Genomic DNA, 25,216 nt, shown 5'->3' with positions numbered 1-25,216 from the left:
TTTCTTGGCACACTTTAGGCCCCTTAGTGCCAATTGGGCATCGTTTAAATGCCACGGCCTACCTGAGCATTGTTTCTGACCATGTCCATCCCTTTATGACCACCATGTACCCATCCTCTGATGGCTACTTCCAGCAGGATAATGCACCATGTCACAAAGCTCGAATCATTTCAAATTGGTTTCTTGAACATGACAATGAGTTCACTGTACTAAAATGGCCCCCACAGTCACCAGATCTCAACCCAATAGAGCATCTTTGGGATGTGGTGGAACGGGAGCTTCGTGCCCTGGATGTGCATCCCACAAATCTCCATCAACTGCAAGATGCTATCCTATCAATATGGGCCAACATTTCTAAAGAATGCTTTCAGCACCTTGTTGAATCAATGCCACGTAGAATTAAGGCAGTTCTGAAGGCGAAAGGGGGTCAAACACAGTATTAGTATGGTGTTCCTAATAATCCTTTAGGTGAGTGTATATCGCCCACCCCTACATGTTATTTTGCCTCAACATGTAATGAAGTGAAATCAATTTGGACTACTAAGCAAAGTGGCATTTGTTTAAGTTGCTTTTTCAATATTCTGCAAAAATTTAATTTGCAACTTTGATGGAAAAATCTAAAACCACTCAAAATACCTTAGCAACTGTATAGAAACGCTTGTGATTACTTTTTCTTCAAAAAAGTAATCTAGTTACAAATTTGAAATTGCTGCACTTTATTAAACTAGGATCTATAAGAAATAAAGTTCCTGTGTCTTGGAGGCCAGGGCAGAGCATTTATTTTCAACCTTCTGAAGCCAGCGGGAGCAGGATGGAAATGCTAGGAAATGACAGCACAAAGTTATAAAACGCATTGCAACTTTTCTGTCTGACCTCTGTTCACCACTGTGCACGGTATTTTCAGCTTTGCAAAAGGTCTTAAAAGAGCAGGACCGTTTGCACACAAACAGCTCGCTCCTGAAAAAACAACCTGTCAATCAAAACGCAGGCCAGAATTGTCAAATGTTTCCGCACAGATCACATCCGATAGGAAATTATTAGTTATCCTGAAAAGGTACCAAATAATTCTAGTGAGTCTTGTCATCCTTCGGTCATGCACTGTATTTGTACAATTTCCCTAAAAAACAAGAGTGCTGAGCAATGCATTTCAACATGAACAGCACTTATCGAGTCTGAGAGCTAGAGATCCCAAGGACACACTTTAGTATGGAGGGATGGGTTCTGTCTATGTGCACTTAACTAAACCATTCACTACTCAACCATGCAAGGGCACACAGAAACCTCAGTCTCCGATTTGATAGAATACTTGAGAAGAATTCCAATGGATTTTCTTCGTTCTTAAACACAGTCTTAAATATTTAAATGTAGAACTTGTTCAGTGTTGATGTGCCCACGACTAAACACAGAATAGCATCTGAAGTCAGATTGTATTTGCTATTCTCAAGCAAAATTGATCCAGAAACACTAACTTTATTTTATAAAAAAAAAAATATGATTTTTTAATGAGCCCAATCAAGCCAAGGCCTACCCAAACATCTGCTGAATATAGAACAGGACTCAACCAAAAAGACTGTTTTTGAGGTTTATTCCAAATCAATATGAAATCAAACTAAATATTCAAAATCTTACTGAGCACATTTGGTATGTTATTCCAAACAAAAAAGTAAAATCTTCAGTCCAATATTTTCACAATACAATTTTATCTTAACATATCTGGACACTAATGAGCCCATAAAGCTGGTTTTAATGACTCCCATCATTCAGGGGTCCCATTCAGTACCACAGCAAGTACATTAGCCTCTATCTGAATCCTTGGCAAACACTGCTGCTTTACACCTCTGTATGTGGGTTTCTGAGAGCTGAAACAATTCCCATGTGCAATAATTTCATCTCTTTACTTTATGGTACGTAATCTCTAATAAGGCACTTTAGCCCTATTTGGACGGGATTAGTTTTACAAGGAGAGGTGGGGTAAAGTAATTATTACCAGAGCTTCTCAGTTATTTTAGTCCCGCCAGAATGCGCCATGTCAGTAATCATTACAGACAATGTCAGTAAAGATTACGGTGACTTTTACCTACTGTAAAAAGGTCCGGAGAAATTACCTCAAGTAATAGTATTCCCGTGCGAATAGACCAGCTGTAAAAATATACATAAATATTCCTTAATTTCCTGTCATTTTCTGCGGTTTTTCAAATATGGAGGCACTTGAAGCTTCAGTTGCGCTCTAGGCAGAGGGACAAGTCAGTGGCGAACCTCAATTATTTTCAACATAAAACGATGCAGGATTAGTAAAACAACACCAGCTACGCTACGCTTCCTCTCTCTCTGATAGGGAGTTCATATCACACACAGCAGTTCTACATAGTCACACCTCCTGTCAATCACTCAGTGCATCACTCGTCTGGTCTAAACCACCTCAAGCATTTTTACTGTTACAGAACGATGAACAGCACTTACATTCAGGAAGTAACATAACGCACATGACGACAGGCAGGTGACGGCGGTGCATAAATCGAGTTACCCCTCCCACTTCTGATTTCTAATCCCATGTGAATCGGCCATTAATATTACAGACGTCCTGTGGTAAAATTGCATTACCCCATCTACCCCTGTAAAACTAATCCCGTCCGAATAGGGCTTTAGACACACTTGCACTAAAGCAATGGTTTATTCGCCCAACTTGGGAGAAACATAAGGTCATGAAGAAAAAAAAAACTGTGAAGATGCCACCTGCTATTACACACTATTCACAGATTATTTATGTAGTGGAGAAAATGTCATCTGTGACATCCATAATGTGTCCAATCACGCACAATAAAAGGCACTCATATTTTGAAGAGAAAAACATTCAAATGCGTCCTGGTTCTTGCTCAAAAACATCATGATTCTCTCTCTCTCTATATTTTATTTATATATAATATATATATATATATATATATATATATATATATATATATATATATATATATATATATATATATATGTGTGTGTGTGTGTGTGTGTGTATATGTATGTATGTATGTATGTATGTATGTATGTATGTATGTATATATATATATATATATATATATATATATATATATATATATATATCGAGAGAGAGCAATGCGTATATATAGCGCGTGTACAGTTGATTTTGAAATAAAAATCCTATCAACACCAAACAATATGGGGATACTGTTTCTATTGTTGTAATTCAACAGCTTGTTCATGGACGTTGGATGTTTGTAGACTTGCACTGAACAACCTCTCATTTAAATTCAACACCCAGTGGTGTATAAATGGATTCCTGCCCATTTTGTGAAAGTGTCTGAGGCGGGTTATTGGTGTTTTATACGCTCCCTACAACTGGTTTTATGGCAAAGCTCCTTTTCAAGGTCAAGAAGTCACACAGGAGAACATGTATCTCAGGCAGTGCACTTTCAAGGTAACTGCTAATAAAAGTAAGAGATATTTAAAAGCTACTATATTAAGTTCCTAAAGCTAGTTAATCAAGAATGGGTTTGAGTTTTTTATAGTGAACAAATTACATTTAAAAAAAAACTAAATTAAATGTAAATATTAAACAGATTGTTGGCCAATATCTGAGAACCAATTAAGCAGAATGTGCCCTAACAGCAAAATTAATGAGAAAGCAATGTTGTAGTTACAGGGGAAAAGGGGCAAATGGAATAGAACTGTTATGGTGATGAATGTTGAGAATAAAACAGCCATTAATGGTTTTGTATTTATACTTGCGTCTTATTTATCTCTGACAAATAGAAGTCAGAAACAAATGCCTTGTAATTAAATCTTTCAAATGCGAGAATGATGAATAAACCACGGCACAATTAGTACAGAAAATTGTAGACACTGCGTAAGGAATCAGTGTTAGTCTAGACAGGTGAAGTTCAAGTGATGGATGCACAGCAGCTGTCAGCCACATGAAATTCTTGCTTTTGTCTCACAGAGCCAGACTTTCACCGTCAGTATAAATTCTGGTAACACTGCAGCTTATTCTGGTCACAAATCGCCCACTGAAACAGGAATGGCCAGTTTGAATGACATAAGAAGTTTATCTTCAAAATAAAACTTTATTGCTGCTTTCATTGGCAAGTCGCTTTGGATAAAAGCACTATCCTGAACGCCTCACAATCCTGCTGCCTACAGTGCCATCAGTGTCGAGTTGCTCTCTTCAGCTAGAAAACGACACTGCAGGTGATCTCAACTCATTAGAAAACAGAAGAGCATTTTTTGTTCTTGTGTCTTCCTTTTTATGATTCACATATGCACATATGTACAGGCACACACACACAGAGTGAGCGGTCTGTTCAATGCCAAATGCAGGGAAGTCATTACACAAGTTTAGCACACAGGCACAGTGAATCATCTCTGAATGATGGCACTTAAAATCATTAAGCAGTAATACCAAGGCCCCCGGTAACAAACTGCTTTTGACATCTCAGCATGCTGAACCCAGAGTAAGAGCCGTTGATGGACAGCACCTACGCATCCACTTCACAAAGCTAGCACTTTTAACAGAACTTCAGCTCAAAAATGCAGTTCAAACTGAAGGCGTTTATTCAACACCTTCTTTTGACGATAAAAAAATTACATTGTTACAGGCCGACGCACGTTATTACTCAGATAAATCACAGGATTTGGATTAAGATGAAATCAATCCTGGAGCTTTGCAGTCATGATGTTTGGAATTAGCATAATCGATAGCAGGGATTTCCAGAGTCTTTTGTATAGGCCTGATATGAATTACAGGCAAAATAATGTGTGAAGAGAAGCGAGAAGAACAGCTTGTAAATAATAATGTTAATAAATGTTGACTTTAGCAATTGCGTACCACAGTCTCTTCTGTCTTCATTTCATGGCCTGTGCAAAGACACACCGTTTATTATTAGGGCTGTCAATGTTAACGCGTTAACACATGAGATTAATCTAAAAATTTACGCGTTCATATTTTTTTTTTTTACACAAATTCATCGTTTGATAAGGTTTGACCCCAACTTCTTGCCGTCATCGCAGCGCGGAAGGTAATCATTGCCTGTGTCCCAATGTGCACACTATCCATCCTAAATTCTGTGTGATATTAGTAATTTTCAATACTATTTAGGACAGATAGGGTGGATAGTATGCACATTAGGATTATGAGGCGCTGGGCTAGACAACAGTGAAGCGAATGCAGTCCGAGAGAGAGAGAGAGAGAGAGCGCGAGCAAGTGTGTCCGAGAGAGAGAGAGAGCAAGTGTGTCCGAGAGAGAGAGAGAGCGACAGTGAGCGAGAGATATGTATACTCATATGTGATAAGGGTACAGTGAACCAGTGTTGCCAGGGTCGTGGTTTTCCCGCACAATTGGGCTATTTTGAAAGTACAGTCACGGGAAAAATTGGGTTGCGTTTTTTTGGGCTACATTTATAATGTACCACGCCACCCAAAGTGTATATACACATAAGGAAGTTATGCAAAAGGAAGTTATTACAAACACTCGATGGTGGAGTTCTGAGTAAATGTACTATTAATCTCGTAAATTGTCTTATGTAGCATGATGCTAATGTTAGCTCTAATGCACCTGCAGAACAGGTCCAATTCTTCTTCATAATGCATTTTGTCATAATACTTCATGTAAGGTCGCAAGAAAATGTTTTGTTGTATTGATTTCGAAATGCTTTTAATAATAATAATTGGGTAAATGTATACTGGGATTGACTCAATGTGGCTTGGTAATTGTTTTATTGCCAGTATAAAGTCTGATAATGGCTGAAAAAAAAAAAAAAAAAATTCTGAAAAAGAACAATAAGGATTATGTCTCATGCTGGCTGAGGTGTGAAAGGTTCCGTTTCCTTAAACTAGTTTGTCATGCATTTCTTTATTTCAACACATTTACAGGTAAATCCTAGTATTTTAAATTTGTGATTAATCGTGATTAATCACAGTCCATGACTGTGATTAACGCGATTAAATTTTTTAATCGATTAACTGCACTATTTATTATTAAAGTAAATGAGGAAATTTTTATTCTAGAAGTGAACTAATCCTTTAAGAGCAATGGTGTTGATTGTCCAAGTTCAAGCTGATTCATTAGCATCCACTATTTAAAGATCACAAGCAACATACAGGGTTACTCAGGGACTCTTGATAATCACAGTTGTTTGGGTTTCTTGCTAAGCAAAGGTCAACATGGATGACTGTTGACAACAGTTGGTCCTGAAAAAGGACTCAGTTTCTGTCAGACTAATATTGCAAAAGCAGCCTTATATGCCCCCCCCATCTAAATGTGCTTTTCAGGTTGTGTGACTATGAAGTCAGCGAGATGGAAGTATTACATTCTCAAAACAAATCAACTGTTCTACCAGTGTCAAATCTCTTGGTTTATCTGGATTAAGGCACAGTGGACCTACCTTTTCACCCAGCGCTCGGAGACAGTCCAAGAAGCGCTGCCAGAAGTCTTTGAAGAGGGGACGGTCAATTTTCTTCAGACTGTCCTTGGTGCTGGCATCAACGCTGACGTAAAGTTGTGTAACAGGCACAAGACTCCTATAGACAGAGAAAAAGAGTACCTGTATCAGCCTATCATCATTTTAGTAAAGACATGGTATTTCTAATTAGGGGATGTCAGTGCCTTACTGTATTGTGGCCAGCAATGTTACTCTGTATACAAAGTATCTGAGTGATAAGTGACGGGCAGAATATTCTTTGTGGTTTCCCTATGGGCAAGTTAGACAAGTCGATACTGCCACTGGTTTTCAAAACAGACAAACTGACCCGGTGCTTCCTTAAAACATTGGAGTCATCTTAAAAACATCTCGAATAGACTGGATTTACATTCATTCATAAAAATCTCAGCAGGCATATGATAACCTCCTCTTGTGTTCTGATTCTCAGCTATTTTTGTACTCCTAGATCTCAGTAAGGCTTTTGACATTCTGCCACAATATTTTCCAGATATTAGCATTCAGCATCACTGATACTGCTCTCCTCTGGTTAATATCCAACATTAATGAAAGGCATTCATTTCTACTGAACCAAATCAAGTCCTGCTCCCATTGCTAATGGTGTCCCCCAGGGCTCAGTTCTGGACCCTTTACTTTTTTTAATTTACATAAATAATTTGATGACATGCACTCAAATACCATTGCTATGCCAATGAAATACAACCTGGACAGGATTTCCTCTTCAAATATACTTGTATCCATGACGTTAAAAGTGTCCATGGCTAACTTTCCAAAACTCAATCCTGACAAAACCAAAGTTGTTTTATCTCACTCCAATCTGTGATTAGATGTTTTATTAAAGCCTTCATCCATTAGACTGATTTTTGGCTTCAACCTCAGCTTAAAGTCACACATTAATCTTGTCAAATGTCTTTTCTCCACCTCCTTGCATCACAATATCTTACGTTTCAGCTTCTTTCCTGCTCTGCCAATTTATTAACATTTCCCACGTTCAGACTGCCCTCCTTGGGTCATTCACACCTTAAAACCTAATTAAAACTCATTAGTTTACTCTGTGTTATTAAAATGTTTATGCTTTTGTAATCAGTTTGTCCTATTTTATTGTACTTTTTTCCAGATATTTTTATTCTTACCTAGCAACTAGCATTTTTTGGTTACATGATTTACAGTTATTCAGCATCATGCATTGTGGAGAATCCTTAAATTAGAGAAAAGTGCTAAGGCAAAAAAAAAAACTAACTATTATTACGCAAAAATACAAAAGATTTGTAAAGAATTTAGCAGAATTCTGCTCTAAAATCTAAGAGTGAATGTTTTAGAACTGCAGATTTTTTTTTATTACTTTGCTGAAAATGGACAAATGGACGAATAGAAGTGCTCTCTTGCCCTGCACATTCATTTCTATCTACATTGCTAAAATTAATGCTCATAAATAAAACTAAAAAATAAAATGCTATTTAAATAATATACTAAAAAACAAGCTCTTTAAATATATAAGAGAGTCAATAAAAGGAAATAAGTCTCAGCATCACTGGTTATTTTGCGTTGTTAGTGTGAGGTTGTGCCAGTGTACCATTTCATTTTTTCCTTCTGAAAAGTGCGCAATAAAGTATTAGCATACTGATATAAGTAAAGCAGCAGGTCCAGGATCTCATTATAACAGCATATAAGAAATCAGGGGAGACTCATTGCTGGGACCCTCAGTGAATATATTTTTTTGCCTCTGTTGGTTTGTTTATCACGCAGAAAAGGCCTGCTTCAGCAGAGAAGCATGACGAAGCTTGCAGCTATGAGATAAACAACAATGATTGACAAGTGTTTCTCACTTCCTCAGCACACTGCCAACATGATATTTGAGCAGCTGAGGTGACGTCCCCTCACCCTCAGATAACCTGCCTGATCTGTGAGAGCATTCGGCGTGCAGCAGTCTGGAGAATGAGGTGAGGATGTATTTTGCATTAAGCTGGGGAGCAGAAAGAGAGAGATAGCTAAAAGCTTTTTGGCTGCCCCTGAAAACTCATGAATTTAGCACAATCTGGTGGAATTGGAGGAGCTGGGAGTCGAAGAAGCTGTGATTTGCAATTCAGAGCCTGATTATGGCTTATCAGTCCAGTTACAGCCTGAGTGGGACTTCAAAGACTGAGGGAAAATGTGACATCTCTCCGTTACGGACGTGACCATTCCGAAAGCAGAATTTATCCGACTATGGAAAAGCGCATAAAATGCTTTAAAAACTTTAACAGAGACATCTAGAAGGTATTTAATTGGGCTGCCCCCCACTAAAGCTTTTTCTAGTTAACTGGTAGTCAATTAAGCCATTATTCAACTAATCGCATGTTTACATTAAATTATATAATCCATAATGAGCCATACCCGTGCTCAAGCACACGCATAAAGTTTGCCACAAAGCAAAGGCAAAGGTAGCCTATTGATTACGAAAAATTAGACATTTAAATTTTTTATTAATAGTTGTCAGCTGCAAAGACCAAATTCACGGTGCTGACTCATCTCCACGGACGCACCTTTAGAGAGAAATGCAACCTTCATACAGATTACATAGCCAGGGAGTATTTTATTTCATTTTGAATAAGTTTGTTCCCAAGTAGTAATTTCAAGCTTTCTGTAGATATATTTTGCATGTGAGGCACCCCAATTTTAAATCATTTAATTTAAATTCTTATCAGGAAAAATACACGTGATCGCTTTGGCGCCTCCCTGTCATGCATGCGCATTAATACTTTTCCGCACAAACACTTGAATGTGAATAAAGCACATTTATAGGCCTATTAGGTTAACGCTAGAGTAGTCTACATCTGAGACAGATGCATTTATAACCTGTAAATTGAAAGTTATTTGACAATTTAAAATGATCTAATGCTGCTCCAATTTGTTTATCATTAGTTGTTGTTGATCAAGATTAAACAGATGTCACAGTCATAAACTTGTTTTAATGACTCACTAATCCTTTAAACTATTAAAGTTCAAACTGTGCGATTTTTAATAGTCTTTTGCGATTGCTGCTTGTCACACTGTACGAACATGATCCCCATGTCAGACTGTAGGATCTCAGTTGTCTTAATGTCAGACGCGACAAAAATGGACGTACTCAAGAAGACTTGTCCGGAGTTTTACGTCATCAATACTTGACCCGCGTTCTGTCGCTATAATGGTAGCTAGCAAACAACAGCAACGTGTAGCGTTAGTTTTATTAATTGCATGCCTTGATGTTAAAAAAAACAAAAAAAAACAAAAAAGACGACGTGTGTGGAGCAAGTCATGGCTGGGCAAAAGGACTTCCAGTTCTACAGAGCGAACTTGAGGTAATTTTGTTATTCGAGTTTAAACATCCTGCCCCTTAATAAATAAACTTTAAGTAAACTTTACGTTGTACATATATTGTTTTTACAAATAACGAAGTTGAAGTTTGAAGTTGTCGCGCTAATTGCATCATCAGGTTCAGTGCTCCTATTGGTTCTTGGTTTGACGGTCGTCGTAGATGATGTCACACTGCAGGAAACTTGAGGAAAGTGTCTGAAATCTTCTGACACTGCCAGAATTTAATCGGAGGAAAAAATTGATCGCAACGGCCATTAATCGGCTGTCGGTGAACATGTCAAACCAGCGATCTAGACAACCGATTTTAGCCTAGGATTATAGAAATCTTTTAGGATTTTCTAAATTTGTCTCAGATGAACAAATCGTGGCCAAAATCGCACAGTGTGAGCCAGGCTTTAGACACAAAACAGGTTAAGCTAAATATGCTGAATATATAGCTAATATTGTACAAATATTTATAAAATGCTATAGACTAGGCTTGCTGCGATTGACGGTTATTTCGGTGATAAGCGAAGCCGCAACACCGGTTACATCACTTTCTCACCACGTCTCCGTCCCCCAACGTTTTTTTTTTTTTTTATAGTAATACAATTTATTTAGTTCAATTAGAGGACACTACAATTAAAACTGAACGCGGCTGCTCAATGCAGCGCACCGAACGAACAACAGTCGCGCATCACAGATTGCTGATTTTTATTTTATTTAAACTGTGTATCCCCCCCCCCCCCCCTATTTTGCATCAAGGTGTAGGCTATGCCGTTCGTGCCTCCAAACATTCTTATTCGTTTTCCTAATAAACATTCTACGTTTCAGAATTATTTGTTCCTCATTCTTTACTGATTTTTAGTTTTGCATACCTATTTAAACTTTGTGTAAGTTATTTGTTATTTTATATTAGGCATAGCAATGTGTATTTTTATTCATTTTGTTAATAAACGTTCTATGTTCTACGTTGTATTTTGTTGTTGCTTGAACTGAATTCCAGAAATTGATGCCGAATTGCTGCACTCTCCACACAAACAACTGGATATGTGCCTAACAGCGCACATTTATCGAGGTTAAAAGTTTAATTTAATATTGTGAAATGCATGAAGTGTTTTATGTCTATAGATTTTATTTTAAACATGCAAGCCGGTATGGGTAGATTTAATATGAAGTGTCCGTAATGATCACGTCCGTAAGGCATTATTGGTTGATAAGAGCAAAGAATGGAGATAAGCTACTGTTCATAATTAAAATGGACATAAGTTGGCTTTGCACGGAAAGTTTCAAGTTAAGTGCATTAATTAATATGAAATAAACTTAATCTTTAAAACATTACGGACGTGACACCGCGCTGAAGTGTCCTGACCTCATAAATCTAGCCCTTACAAATCCAATGTTAAGTAAGTTTATTTATTTTTCAGACAGGCCGCCATCTTTCTACAAAATGCTTTGTTGATATAAATGGGCAGTCTTTGATCTCTCATTTGAAAACATGAAATACAGTCGATGAAAATTTAATTTTACTTTAGGTGCACCCCTCAATGTGGTGGATAAACATAGCGATTTCCTTAATTTCTATTAAAGCACATTAATGCTGTAAAATACAGACCTAAATGCACAAGTTAAAAAGGGTTTTATTCTTTTGGTAAAAACTTTTTTTTTCATGTTAAGGATGATTTTTGTATGGAATTGCCCATTAGTGGATGACCGACAAGTGCTTTTCAATAGCCAATTCAGCATTTAGTCCCCAAGCTGGACAATTCCATTAACTAAAGGTTTTAAATCCCACCTGATCTCCTCTGGGAACTGGGCGTTTGTGACGAGGAAGCTGGATATGTTCTGCTGGTGAAGGAGTCGAAGGAAGGAGTTGATCTCAGGATACATGATAGGTTCGCCCACCAGAGACAGAGCACAGTGCTTCACAGTGAGGCCCTCTTCAAAGCGCTCGGGACGCACTCCTGGAACACCTGTTATGTGAAAACACACCAAATGGTTAAAAAGTGGTCAGTGGTCATTTGTTAAAGCTAAAGTGTGTAAGTTGAGCCAATGTCAGGATGTGGTGCGAATCCAAAATAACATAACTTGGGCCCGTTTTCCATTTTGTTTTTTCCATATTCCATTTAAAAATTTTCTAAACTGTTTTAAAGGTTAAATTAATCAAAAAGCATGTCTAATTAATTTAAATCATGAAACTTACATAATTTAACAAATGTATTAAAAGTTTAACAAAAACTAATTTATTATTATTTCATTTGTTTTTCCAGAAGTATTATGTGAGTTTGCTTGTGCGTTTACATTTTTCTAGTTTTGGTATATGATACATTTTTTTTTGGTAAATATTCCTTGAAAATAAATGTTTTAATAATAATTTTATTAGTAGCAGTAAGGATGGTAAGGATGGTAAGGATTCATTTAAAAAAAAATTCAGCTTAATATCTTCACAGACACTAGTCCCTATCGCGTTTTGATTTAAGCATACTGAATTATTTAGATTTATACATTTATTCATCCAAAATTGCGTGACATTTCGCATTATACAGTAATTTCCATTTTTATGACCGGATTCGGCCATTCCATCCGCGCTTTCCACATTGAGGAAATCATAGGGCTCTACTTAGCTTACCACTTTACTACCAATTACAAAATTACCTAGCCATTCACAAATGTTCCCACAAACTGTAAAATCATTTGTTTGTAATCATTGAGAGTTTGTAATTATTGTTAATTACATCATGCAGGTGGTGGAATATTAACTTCTTGGTTCAAGAACCAAATAATGTCAGATTATGTAAATTATATACATAGCATGTGAGGACTATTTTGCCATTTTCGTTCTGCATTTTTCTCTTTATTTTGAGATAATTAATATGAAATAACAGATACTGATTGAACAAAATGATGTCTGAAAATGTTTTTTGGGACTATTTATTTTCAAGAAACACCAAACAGTTCAACTATATTTAAAAAATTAACCAATCAGCAAATATCTTAAAGCTGTCTCAGTAAATTAAACTCAAAGAAACGTTTTAACTAGTTTTAATCTATAATCAGCTCATTTGAAGTCTAAGACCAAAGAGAGAACTTTGGAAAAATAGGGGACTGCAGGCAAACTCGAAATTGGTTTCCTGCGAGTTAGCAATCTTGCAAAAAAAAAATGATGATTAACAAACTGGATTCTAATCGGACTGACAATAATAATGAAAATGTAGCTATTTAATCTGTCAAAGAAATAACAGTAGTGCAATTTCTAGTAGCCACTCAACATTTGGCTCCCTCTGGAGTCTGGCTCCATTTTTGTGCTTTGTACCCTCTGCACAGCATGCTTCCTGGCTTTTCATCCGCTCTGTGTTCACTTGTTAGTGCGTTTGTTTACTCAGCCCTGGGTCATCATGCCTTAATTCTGCTACATGGAGCAGTGATGTCACTGCTAAATGTCAACTGCGCCACCAAGCCATAGAGGATGGTGAGACCAAGACGATGATGTGGAGGTGGTGCAACGCACACAAACTTGCACACACACACACACACACACACATCTGGCACTAACTCAGACACTGGAACAAAACCTACAGAGGTCTCCATCAGTAGCCTCGATTTCTCTGGCTCAGAATCACCAAAAGTGCCAATCTTTGGACCAAAAGATATGTACCGCTTTAGAAAAACATTCCCTGTCCATTTCTCGAAACTTGAAGAAAAAAGCTTGACAGGAACATTATTAGATTTCTGAAAAATAATTCAACCAGAACAGTAGGCCTTGAGTAATGTTCATTTTAGAAAACACTAAAGTTTGACATCTGTACTGAAAACAGATGATCAAAGACCGATGTCTTGACATTCGAACAGCAGAAACCTTAATTTGTGAATGATAAAATCGAATCAAACTGACTTTGGGACTGTGCCACACCACCTAATAACATTCCCAGCAGACATCATCAGAAAACTCTCTTTCTTAGCTGCAGATCTGTTTTGTAGTCATCTACGCTAGACATCTGATGAATTTTTCAGACTACTGCAGACAGAGAAAAAAAACATCAAAAAGTCTCCAAATCACCCCATATTCTAAGTATGAAGGCAGTGCGGTAAAACAAAATCAGTGATGTTAAGGGAGTCACTTCAAACGCTAAGAAAAAGCGCAAAAGGAGTCAGTTCCCATCTTAAAGTCCTTGAAACCCCATCTTGTGTGCCCCCTCAATCCCAAGAAAGTCTGATCCAGATGTCCACCAAAGTACTTGAACTTTGGATCTGGCAGTGAAATCACAACCCATTATGAGTTGACGTTACCTGATTGTTGAGATGAGGAATGAGAGACAGGAATGTCTTGCGTCCCAACAGGCAAAAGGAAATTTGTTGAAATTTGTTTTATGACACAATATTGGTATGCCATTGCAAAAATAGTCCTAAGAGTGCAGGACATCATTTTCTGCCACGACTTACCTAAATCACAAATTTTTTTCCATCAAAACAGAGATGTTTTCCCGTGGCAGTAACATTTGACTTGATGAAAGCAGCATGATTCATTTCACTAATTTACTTATTTGTCATTGCACTGATGCTTTTATCCAAAGCAACTTACAGTCAGTCAGGGTTTGGGAATCGGCTCACTATCAATTCATGAGCTTGAATTTAAAACAAATTGGTCACAGGATGTTCTGTATTATTGCAATTAAAAACTACACTTACCGGTACATCTAAAAAAAAATAGAATATCGTGAAAAAGCTAATTTTTTCTTGTAACTTATTTCCAAAAGTGACACTTTCATATATTTTAGATTCATTACATGTAAAGTAAAGCATTTCAAGTTTTTTTTTTTTTAATTGATGATTAGAGCTTACAGCTGATGAAAGTCAAAAATCAGTATCTCAAAATATTAGAATATTTACATTTGAGTTTCAATTAATGACCATCCCTACAGTATAAATGCCGGGTATCTCTTGTTCTTTGAAACCACAATAATGGGGAAGACTGCTGACTTGGCAATGATCCAGAAGACGAACACTGACGCCCTCCGAAGAACTGGACTGTTGCTCAGTGGTCCAAAGTCGTCTTTTCAGTAGAAAGTAAATTTTGCATTTCATTTGGAAATCAAGGTCTAGAGTCTGGAGGAAGAGTGGAGAGGCACAGAATCCATGTTGCTTGAAGTCCAGTGTGAAGTTTCCACAGTCAGTGGTGATTTGGGCTGCCATGTCATCTGCTGGTGTTGGTCCACTGCGTTTTCTGAAGTCCACAGACAACGCAGCCACCTACCAGGAAATTTTAGAGCACTTCATGCTTCATTCTGGTGACAAGCTTTATGGAGATGATTTCATTTTCCAGCAGGACTTGGCACCTGCCCACACTGCCAAAGGTACCAAAAGCTGGTTCAAAGACCATGGTGTTACGGTGCTTGATACCCCATAGAGAATGTCAAGAGGAAGATGAGAGACACCAGACCCAACAATGCAGATGACCTGAAGGCCGCTATCAAAGCAACCTGGGCTTCCATTACACCTGAGCAGTGCCACAGGCTGATTGCCTCCATGCCGCGCCGCATTGATGCAATAATTCATGCAAAAGGAGGCCCAACCAAGTATTGAGTGCATAGAAATGAACATACTTTTCAGAAGCCTGACATTTCGGTTTAAAATATCCTTTTTTATTGATCTTATGTAATATTCAAATTTTCTGAGACACTGAATTTTGGGTTTTCATTATCTGTAAGCCATAATCATAAAATTTTTAAGAAATAAAAGCTTGAAATATTTCACTCTATGTGTAATGAATCCATATAATATATGGGTTTCACTTTCTGAAATGAGTGTTAAAAAATATTTGACCTTTTTCATGATATTCTAATTTTTTGAGATGTACCTGTACATCATATGATTTCTTTTTATATTTTTATTCTACCTACCTGAACAATTCAGGAACTGAATTGAAATTTTTAAAAGCATTTTCAATTCTGCATGGCATATAATCCTGCCTACAGTCCACCCTCAGTTGACCGTTGGATTAAACGGATAGTTCATCCAAATATTAGCCATTAATTACTCAACCTCATGTTGTTTCAAACCCGTAAGAACTTTGTTCATCTTCGGAAAACAAATTTCACTGAAGGGGAGCTTTCTAACCCTTCATAGACAGCAACACAACTACCACATTCAAGGCCCAAAAAGGTAGTAAGGACATTATTAAAATAATATAAAACAGTGGAGAATTACGCAGAAGAGTTGTTATTTTGCTATATTGTTATAATTTAATTTGTTTTTTTATTTTTAGAATAAATTATTTTTTGTTTTCGTTGCGCAAAAAAGTATTCTCATTGCTTCATAAAATTACAGTTGAACCACTGATGTCACGTGGACTATTTTAACAATGTCCTTACTACCTTTCTGGGCCTTGAACATGTTGCGTTGCTGTCTATGCAGGGTCAGAAAGCTCTGATTTCATCAGAGGATGAAGACCTAAACGCTTTCAGTTAGCCCAGAGCCCACCACACAACCACAAAACTCAAACTTCCAAGAAAGAAAAAGAGTAAACTTTTCTTTTTACATCAGATTTCAGCATTAACCATCAACTGTTACATCACCCAAAAAGTTAGCAAAATGCTTTAAATTAATGATGAAGATGTATAAGGCAATGCGATGGGAAATTTAACTTCAGTTATGGTAGCAGACAGTGAAAATAAATAAGAAATAAAAAAAATGTATTCTGCAAATTCATATGGAGATCTTTCGGAGGATGGCAGAGTTGTAAGAAAAACAGTATATTATCTGATCTGTTATTTTTTTCAGAGGTTGTTTGAGAAAACACAGACACGTTTGATTCAGAGAGGATCTATGAAACACCAATTATCCAGAAAGGAAAACTAATTCCATCCAAATAGGGCTAAAGAAACATTTTCTTTACCAACCATACTCTCTTCACCGACCAGAAAAAAAGCTATAAAACACTTTAAAAAATTAAAAACAAAACAAAGAATAAAATAAAAGTGTCCCCTCAGTACATCTGTATGGTGTAATGAGAACAACCTGCATAACTCTGTAGCACCTATGAGGCAAAACAACCAAATAAAACTCAAATGATGCTTTACAAATGAAATCTCAGTGAGATGCCCTTCCCATCTGATCTCGGCCTGTCAAACTGATCCAGCAACAAACCTCATCCCTTTAATGCTGCTGAAAGCTGATGGGTCCACTACTGATCTGATGCAGCAGATGGTGAAGAAAGTGACAGAGTGCAAATGAATAAATTAGACCCAGTCGAACTGCACTTAGAGTCCTGTCCTGTTACTGCCTTCTGCAAACCGTAGTGACAGCTAAATATACCCCAGTGTCTGTTGGACAATCTCTGAAAGCGTGAGTGTGTTCAGAGTGTAGAGACTTCAACAGTGTTATGTCACACAATGTTTGAATAGCTTCCAACTGGATTTGTGCCTCTGAGGAAAAGGATTTAAATATATTTGGCTATATTTATATCCCACCAGACAAACAAAACTCATTTCTGTACAATTACAGTGTAAAGGCCTATTAACAGCATGTGTGAATATTCTTCTATAAGTGAAGTTTCTGGCACAACAAGATTTCCGAAGCATTCTTTTATTTCACTTATACATCAAAATAAAACAGACCCTAAAATTCACAGCAGAAGAGGTCTGCTGAAGGTACCGGGAGTCCTTACCTCTGAATTGGCGAATCATGTTCCTGTGGTTCTCTACAGCCTCTTGAATGATCTTCTCAGCCGGGTCCATTTTCCAGCGCCACTCGGTGCCCACTGGGTTGGTGTGGTGTCTGTACAGATAGAATGAGAGAGGACAGGTCCTGTCAGCAGGTCACCATCACAGCATTACACACCCCGGACCACAGTCTCATTCCCCTGAGAACACCACCTGCACCCCCACTGCCCACAAATTTGCATCCTGTGACCCTTTCAACGGCTCTCACATCACATGAAAGGGCACAAATGCCAGGCAATGTGGCCTTACTTCCGTCCCCTGCCACAAATAGCAACAGGAGCTGAGACAACGTTGAATGTGGCACCATATTCCTTCATTTCACCACGGGTAGAGCCAAATCCTAATATGAGGATGTACAAAACTACATTTTCAAAATCCAAACAGTTACAGTACCGGGACATTCCTGTTGGGCTGGTCGAGTAGTGGGCCGATCGCGTAAGTGAGGGACCGCCCCCATATTAGGACTGTTTTTGTTTGTTTTTTACAGTCTATGCTGCAAAGTCATATTAGCATAAATTTTCAAATTACAGCTCATGCGAAACTGCAAAAAGCAAATACTTCAAAAGTGTGAAGCGCACTACGCAATGCCTCCACCAGCAGCGCTTAAAAGCAGAGCGGATCAGTCACACAGCGCTGAAGAACGTGCGCTGCGCTTCCGAATGTAAAATGATAAGCGGCGCAAGTTACTTGATCCATTCAGATGTGACAAAATTGTTATACAGTCGTGTGATATGAGAACATTAAAGGTTCTGTAGTGATGCTGGCTGAAAACAGCCATGACTATGAATTACATACAGCACCTATTTAACTTGCAGACATTAACACTGTACAAATATCCTATTGTGTTTTGGCTGATGTTATTATTTTAAATATTGGGGAATTGGAGAAGTTGTTTTTGTAGTTTCTACATGTTTAGTTTAGTTTTTTTTAAATTACAAATTCCATAGTTTGTTACTATTATTTTAAAAACCATATGGTAATGAGGACCATGGTTTTACTTGTGACCATCATCTTACTAATAGAGCCAGTTAAATTCTGGATTTTATGAACTATAATAAATTTCATTATGGCAAAGGATAATTTAACAATAGCTTTAATAGCTTCTTTCTTTTTAAATGTTTAAATAGTGTCTTATATAAATTAGGTGTTAACTATTTACTAAATGTTAAAGTTCTTAAAGGGATAGTTCACCCAAAAGTTACTCACCATCATGTCATTCAAAATTTCAAGAAATTTCTGTACAGTATACAAACAGTAGAAATGAAGGGTAACCAAAGTGGTTTGATAATATTCTACAAATTATCTTATTTTGTGTTCCACAGAAGAAAGTAAGTCATGCATGTTTGGAACAGCATGAGAGTGAGGAAATGACAGAATTTAATAGCAGTAAATTTTCTGCATTTTAGCTCAAAATCATTGCTTTACTGTCAAGTTCCTTTCAATATGACAAAAATGCATTAAGTTCATTATTAAGAATTCAGTAATATCTATCATTATTTGTTTCTGTCCTGATTTATTTATTCATTTACTCCAATTTAAGGCCCTATAACCCAGTAAATCATTCATGAGGAACTTGTGGGCTGGATGGGCCAGATTTGTCCAGGGCCAAAATTTAACCCCAGTCCAGCCCTGCCTAAACATTATCATTTACAAAAAAGAATAAATAAAATGACGATAATAATAATAATAATAATAATAATAATAATAATAATAATAATAATCTGGCCATTGTGACCCATTTTTAATGAAAAAAATAAAAAATAAAAAATAACCAATCAATAAGAAAGATTAAATAACTAAAAATAAAGGAAAAAACAGAGACCTTAACTCAGGCCATTGTGATCCATTCATATTCAAAGCAAAGTCTGAGTAAAAATATTATTTGAGAAAAAAGAAATGCGAACATAATATTTTAAATTAAAAAAAGCTAAATAAGTGTGGATATGCTTGGAGAACCAAGACATCTCCGAGTAAAATAAATATTTTTTAAAAATCTATTATTTATTTAAAGCTGCAGTCTGTAAGATTTGCCTCTTTGTCGCCATCTCCATCCAAACCTGGAATTGTAGCTGCTTGCAGAATTATCTTCCTTGTGGGATGTGCTCTGGCATGGCTGCAGCGTGGATGAATCTAATGTTTTGAGGTGAATGTGTTGCTGTCAGTCGCTGCACCGGTATGGATGTTTACTGCACTGCACTCCACAATCACAGATTCTAGCCTACGTCTTGGAATATATGACCCAAATAAGATTTTTTACCATATATATTGCAGTCTAAACAAGTCTACCACATTTGTTCTGACCAACTGAAGAAAAAAACATTACAAAAAAAAATTGCGCTACCAACGGTGATCACATCAAACCGTGCAAATTATTATTATTGTTATAATTTATTCTCAAATTATTAATCTCAACAACATCAGCACTGAGTGACTTCAGTTTCTGTACAGTCTAATCTAATTGTCATGCCATTAGAATATTATTCATATTAAGAAATTCTTTTAACCCAAAAAGCTAATTATGCTCCTTTCGAACTGGTTTTCTTTAAAATTCAAATCTTGTGTAATCCGAGGCTATCTGTAATCAGAAGCACATTTAAAACTGAAATATAATTGAATTTCATTCACATGTGTTTCATAAACACAATCCTTTCTGATTACAATCCGCCATCAAAAAGATAAATGTAATTATTCTAGCTGCTGTGAGAAAAGGCTATAAACGATCTGCCACCTGCAGGATCCTCACACGCGATAGCCTAGAAACCGGGACAATTTCTTTGATTACAGACGTGACGTAATGACGCAGTGCCATGCTCAAATTTCCAGCGAAAACCTACCTGTACCACTCAAATTAGAAAACATTATTATAAGCTTCCCGTTGTGAATCGTGCTAAAGTAAGGCGATAGTTTTCAACACTGGCTGGTTATGGTTATGTACTTGCTCAAATATTCATTTCAGATCATTTTTAACCAAAAAAAGCTACGGATTGCAGCTTTAAAGACTACATAAGTGTATGCTTGGGGAAGCATGTCAGAGTAAAAAAAATAAAAGAATATTAAAAATACTTAACCCTTTTTTAATTTTTTTTTATCTAATATTAAAATGTATAACACTAAGTGGGTGTGCTTGGGGAATCAACATAACCAAAACACCATAAAAACATTAACACTGATGACGTCACTAACAATACAGAGGCTTGATTCTTTTTGCCCTCCTGCCTTTATCAAGATGAGCTTCTGGGCTGAAGAGCCCATGTTTGAGATGGGTTTAAGAGCTTTTCCTCTAATGCCTTTGCTCAGTTTCATGAGATACCACCTAAAATATCCAGCCCATCCACATGAAGAGGCCGCTTCAGACTCATAATTTCGAGTGCCACTTTTAACCAAATTACTCCCCTTACACGGAGTTCAATATTTCCATCACATTCCCTGAAAGCAGAGGACTAAATGAATTTCGCATTTCGAAACTTCTTCAGCACATTTATTTGCATTATGTCATTAACTGTGTGGCATTTGAGGATACGCGCATCATGTGGCAATGAAACGGATGAAAAATTTGATTAGCGCGATGCTCTGAGTCACAGCGGCATGACAAAAAACACAACCCACGACGCGATCCGATGCACCGCTTATACACAAGGGCATAAAAATAGAGTTCACTGACAGTCTCAAGACGATGATTTTTCTTCATTAAACCCCATAATGCCACAAAATCAGCTGATTCAATGAGAAAATTGGATCTGAAATGACAGATTTACTCAACAGCAGGATCAAAGCCCTCTCTGAGATGCCTTCAATCTGCTGCGTTAATCTGACTGCGCAGCTCGAACTACAAACACAAAAATTGGATTTTATGCACTGGAGGCTGTCCCAGCATGTCCTGTTCCAGAGCTGTAGGGCGAGGAGACAGTGTCCTGTTAGTTTATGGGTGGATGTGTGTGTCACGCTCACAGTGATGTCCTTAAATCAAGTCCATCTCAGTCAGCGAGCAGCGTCTAGCTGTGCTTCAGCGTAAGGGTCACTCGTGGTGGAAATCATCCCAGATCCACTCTTCAGAGGAGGAGCGCTGATGCTCTTTGACAGCTCTTTTTTCCCTCCACATGAAACCTCACTGCCAACGACAGGAATATTGAAAGCTACCTTCTTTCCACAAGTGTCACTGTGAATCATTACTGCTGCATCTACCTTTGCACTTCCAGTTCATTCAGACGGACATCACAGCTGTTTGCTCAGGCATTTTTCAAAGCATATAGGCTGATATTTTGAAATGCAGTACATAATATTATGGATGAGTTAAGCACCAATCATTTAATACTTAGATTTAGGGGTTTGTTCAAAATCTGAATATGAGCAATGCACCAACCTACTTCATATTTGACAAAAGAAATCAAATTTTCTCTTTTACAAATTTTAGCGTGCTAACTCCAAAAATAGTCCGTTTTGTTGTAGCACATCAAACATGAAGCATTTTGTAGCATTTTTTACTTTTGACAACTATTTGTAAGGTGAAGTAGTATAGTTTTATTGCTTAACCTCCAGAAAAACTGCCACAAAGACATGACTCCTATCTTCCTCTGAGACAGGTTTCAGGTTATTTGTTTAATTCTCAGATATCTACAAATTAATGATATAAATGATTCTGAAGACATAATTTTATTCCTTAACCTGATTCCAACCACAGAATTATGACCAGCGATGGAAGAAAATGCAAGAAAATCTGAATTTGAAAATGCTTTTGTAAATTGTAAATTTGTAAAATTTCGTTAACAAAAACTACAAAAAAAGTGTTAGTTGATGAGCTTTTTTCCTATGACTAAAACGAGACTATGAGATGACAATAAGGTCAATAAACGATAACTGTGACTATATCAACATGCAATACCGCTGACGATAAAAGACGAGACTAAAATGTATTTAAAAAAATAAATACTATACTAAAAATCTCTTTTTATTTTCGTCGAAAAAAAGAGAAAATATTTGGACTGCTGTATGCGCCACTACTACACAAGCTTTCATGTGTTCAAATCCCCAAATCAGTGGTTCTCTTTTAATAGGAGACCTTTTCTGCCCAGTGTTTTGGTTAAATTTTGCAATCTGGCAACCATGTGCACGAGCTCACTCTTCATTACGGAAGCACCAATGATGATCTGAAAACACCAACAAATCAGTAAGCTGGAGTTTAGCGATCGCGATGCGAGATGCTTAGTTTAAATGAAAGTGTCATTCAGCCAATCTGTGTTCTGTTATGAGATCTCAATTATTTTGTTTGTGATTTGCACTTATTCGACCGCTGCTGTTTTAATAGAGAAGCATTATCACAATTTGCAATTATTGGAATTACTATTAGGAATTTTACGGTTATAATATTTCATGTTTGTTTTTACAAGTTTTCCAAATGTAGACAGAGCGAGTACATATCCAAGTCTTTGATATTAATTTCAATAATAAATATCCTATAATAAATCAGTACAATAGATGAGATAATATAAACCATGTGTATGAGTCCACATTCTATTTATTTGTGCTTATTGTGAAAGTGCAATACCTGAAGTGTACATTTTTCAAATAAATAATAATAAATAAACATAAATAAATACACATTATACAGCATGACGAAATGTGTGAAGTGAAATGTGAAAATGTGATTAAGATTTCATTGACTAAAACTAGACAAATGCTCAGATACTTAGTAAACTTAACAAAACAAAAAACAAGACAAGGTTGACTAAATATGATAACTAAAAAAGTACATTTGACAGGACTAATTTAAAAGACTAAGACTAAATTAAAAATGGCTGACAGTTATTATTTGTGAACTTGTGTTTATGTAAATTTCTATGGCATAATATTTAGTATTTTTACATTTTTTTCACTCCTTTGCAGACTGTTATATTATGTATTTTGAATACTTCTTTTTGTCATTAAAACTTCTCAACTTTTGTGCTTTGACTGCTTTTGTTATTTTAATAATTGCATTGTAGCTGATGTATATAAATTGAAAGTCGTCATTATTACTCTGTGAAAAATTGTACATGATGGAGTTGTTGTTGTTTTTTTACTCAGCATCATCAAATTAGGTATTAGGTTTGCAAGTTAGGTTATTATTATTCATTAGGAGAATATCATAGAATAAATAATGTTTTTTAGTGCATAAAAAAAGACTCTCTACCTCCAGCAGAAAACACATTTGTTGGCACAGGCCAGGCTCGGCGTGGTCTCCATACAGCGGTGTGATTCAATCCCGTAGAAGGTGTGTTTATAGCAGCCTCCTCTCCCTCTCAGCATTGACTAACAAAAGAAAGGCAACATTTGTTTCATTTATACAAAGACAAACTGTTTATGTCTGGAAACACTGAGCTGCTAAAAAAAAAAAAAAAAAAAAGAAACTTGCTAAAGAGCCTTAACAAAAAGATCAATTGGAGGAAACAACTTACCTTGGTCCAACGACACAGTTTTACCCCAGAGTGACTTCCTATTAGTTTGTACCCTACAGACCACAAAGAAAAAAGCAAGGAATTTATATAGAGATTAGGAAGCTTTCCGAGTACTGATCAAGCAACATAATCTCAAAAGACAAACAGCCTCTAGGTATAGAAATCAAATCCAAAACACACTTGCTGAATGCTAAAATCCTGGTTAAAATGTTAGCAGCAGCTACTCGATTAGTCACTAGCATGTTTGAGTTCACAAGTGGAAAATTTCACTAATATGGTTGACCTATTGTCTGGAAAAATAACCATTTTATTGTTTTTAATTGTTTAAATTGTTTTTTATTATTTTCATGTCATGGTCAAAAACAGATAAAGCACCAATAATATACATTTTTATTTAAGCATCGCAATGTAAACATGTACAGTAAGAAAGATATATAATATCCATTATTATAACAAAAACAGTTTACATTAGAAAATATATATATTCTTTTTTTTTTTTAAAAGGAAGTAATACTATTATTCAAAGAAAAAAAATATCAAAAGTGACAGTAAATCTATTTATAATGTTACAAAAGTTATTATATCATGGTCACAAATTATAATAATAAATGTTTATTAAGCAACCAAATCAGCATATTAAGGGGAAGGAAAGGGAAGGGAAAGGGGTGTGTGGCCAAGTATGGTGACCCAGGGTGGAGAGAGTGTTGGTTATTCACTCCCCCACCTACAATCCCTGCCGGACTTGAGACTCGAACCCACGACCTTCGGGTTACAAGTCCAACTCTCTATCCATTAGTCCACCCACGACTGCACCTGTTACCTAAAACCCAATTTTTTGCATAATTTGCATTAGAGCATTATTGCAATGCCAGTCCACTCAATACATTTACCAAGCTGCAACCTAAACAGTTCAATGAAGATGTTACTGAAGTCACAACCATGAGCACATTAACATGACCAATTTTCATAACAAAAGTCATTTACATAAAGAGTACAGTACAATGGCTTCAAAACAGCCACATTTAGTGTAAGAGAGAGTGAAAAAGGTGATTTACTGTACTTCAATGAAATAAAGAGCCTAAAAATGGTGCTTTTATAATGTACACCATGCACTAGTAGAGACAGGCCTCTATTTTCCATTTTACAGTCTGTTCAGGATCTAGCAGGAGAAATGCAGGAAATTTTCCTACAAAGCTCCTCAATATATCTAAGCAGACTGGAAGGCCAAATGTGCTTAAGTCTGAGCATTTCCTGTTAAGCACTTAAAGTCTGCCCATTTCTAAGGTCCACAGCCTGGTTCTCCCAT

The 25,216-nt window shown here is 36.6% G+C and overlaps 1 protein-coding gene across 1 annotated transcript in view; it reads right to left on the bottom strand.

Annotated features, from left to right (window-relative positions):
- The window catches only part of LOC306851462 (S-adenosyl-L-methionine-dependent tRNA 4-demethylwyosine synthase TYW1-like), a 69,508-nt gene that overhangs the window by 21,945 nt on the left and 22,347 nt on the right, over positions 1-25,216 (bottom strand). The window contains exons 9-13 of the mRNA XM_079387711.1: positions 23,911-23,963; positions 23,646-23,764; positions 17,425-17,534; positions 11,557-11,734; positions 6,393-6,528 (exon numbers count right to left, since the gene is read on the bottom strand). Coding sequence (XP_079243837.1) covers positions 6,393-6,528; positions 11,557-11,734; positions 17,425-17,534; positions 23,646-23,764; positions 23,911-23,963 — 596 coding nt within the window. The remainder of the gene's footprint in view (positions 1-6,392; positions 6,529-11,556; positions 11,735-17,424; positions 17,535-23,645; positions 23,765-23,910; positions 23,964-25,216) is intronic.

Source organism: Barbus barbus (genome assembly GCF_936440315.1).
Source record: "Barbus barbus genome assembly, chromosome: 31".
Classification (NCBI taxonomy): domain Eukaryota; kingdom Metazoa; phylum Chordata; class Actinopteri; order Cypriniformes; family Cyprinidae; genus Barbus; species Barbus barbus.
Note: the sequence above shows the minus strand (reverse complement) of the source record. Positions and strands in the feature narration are given on the sequence as shown.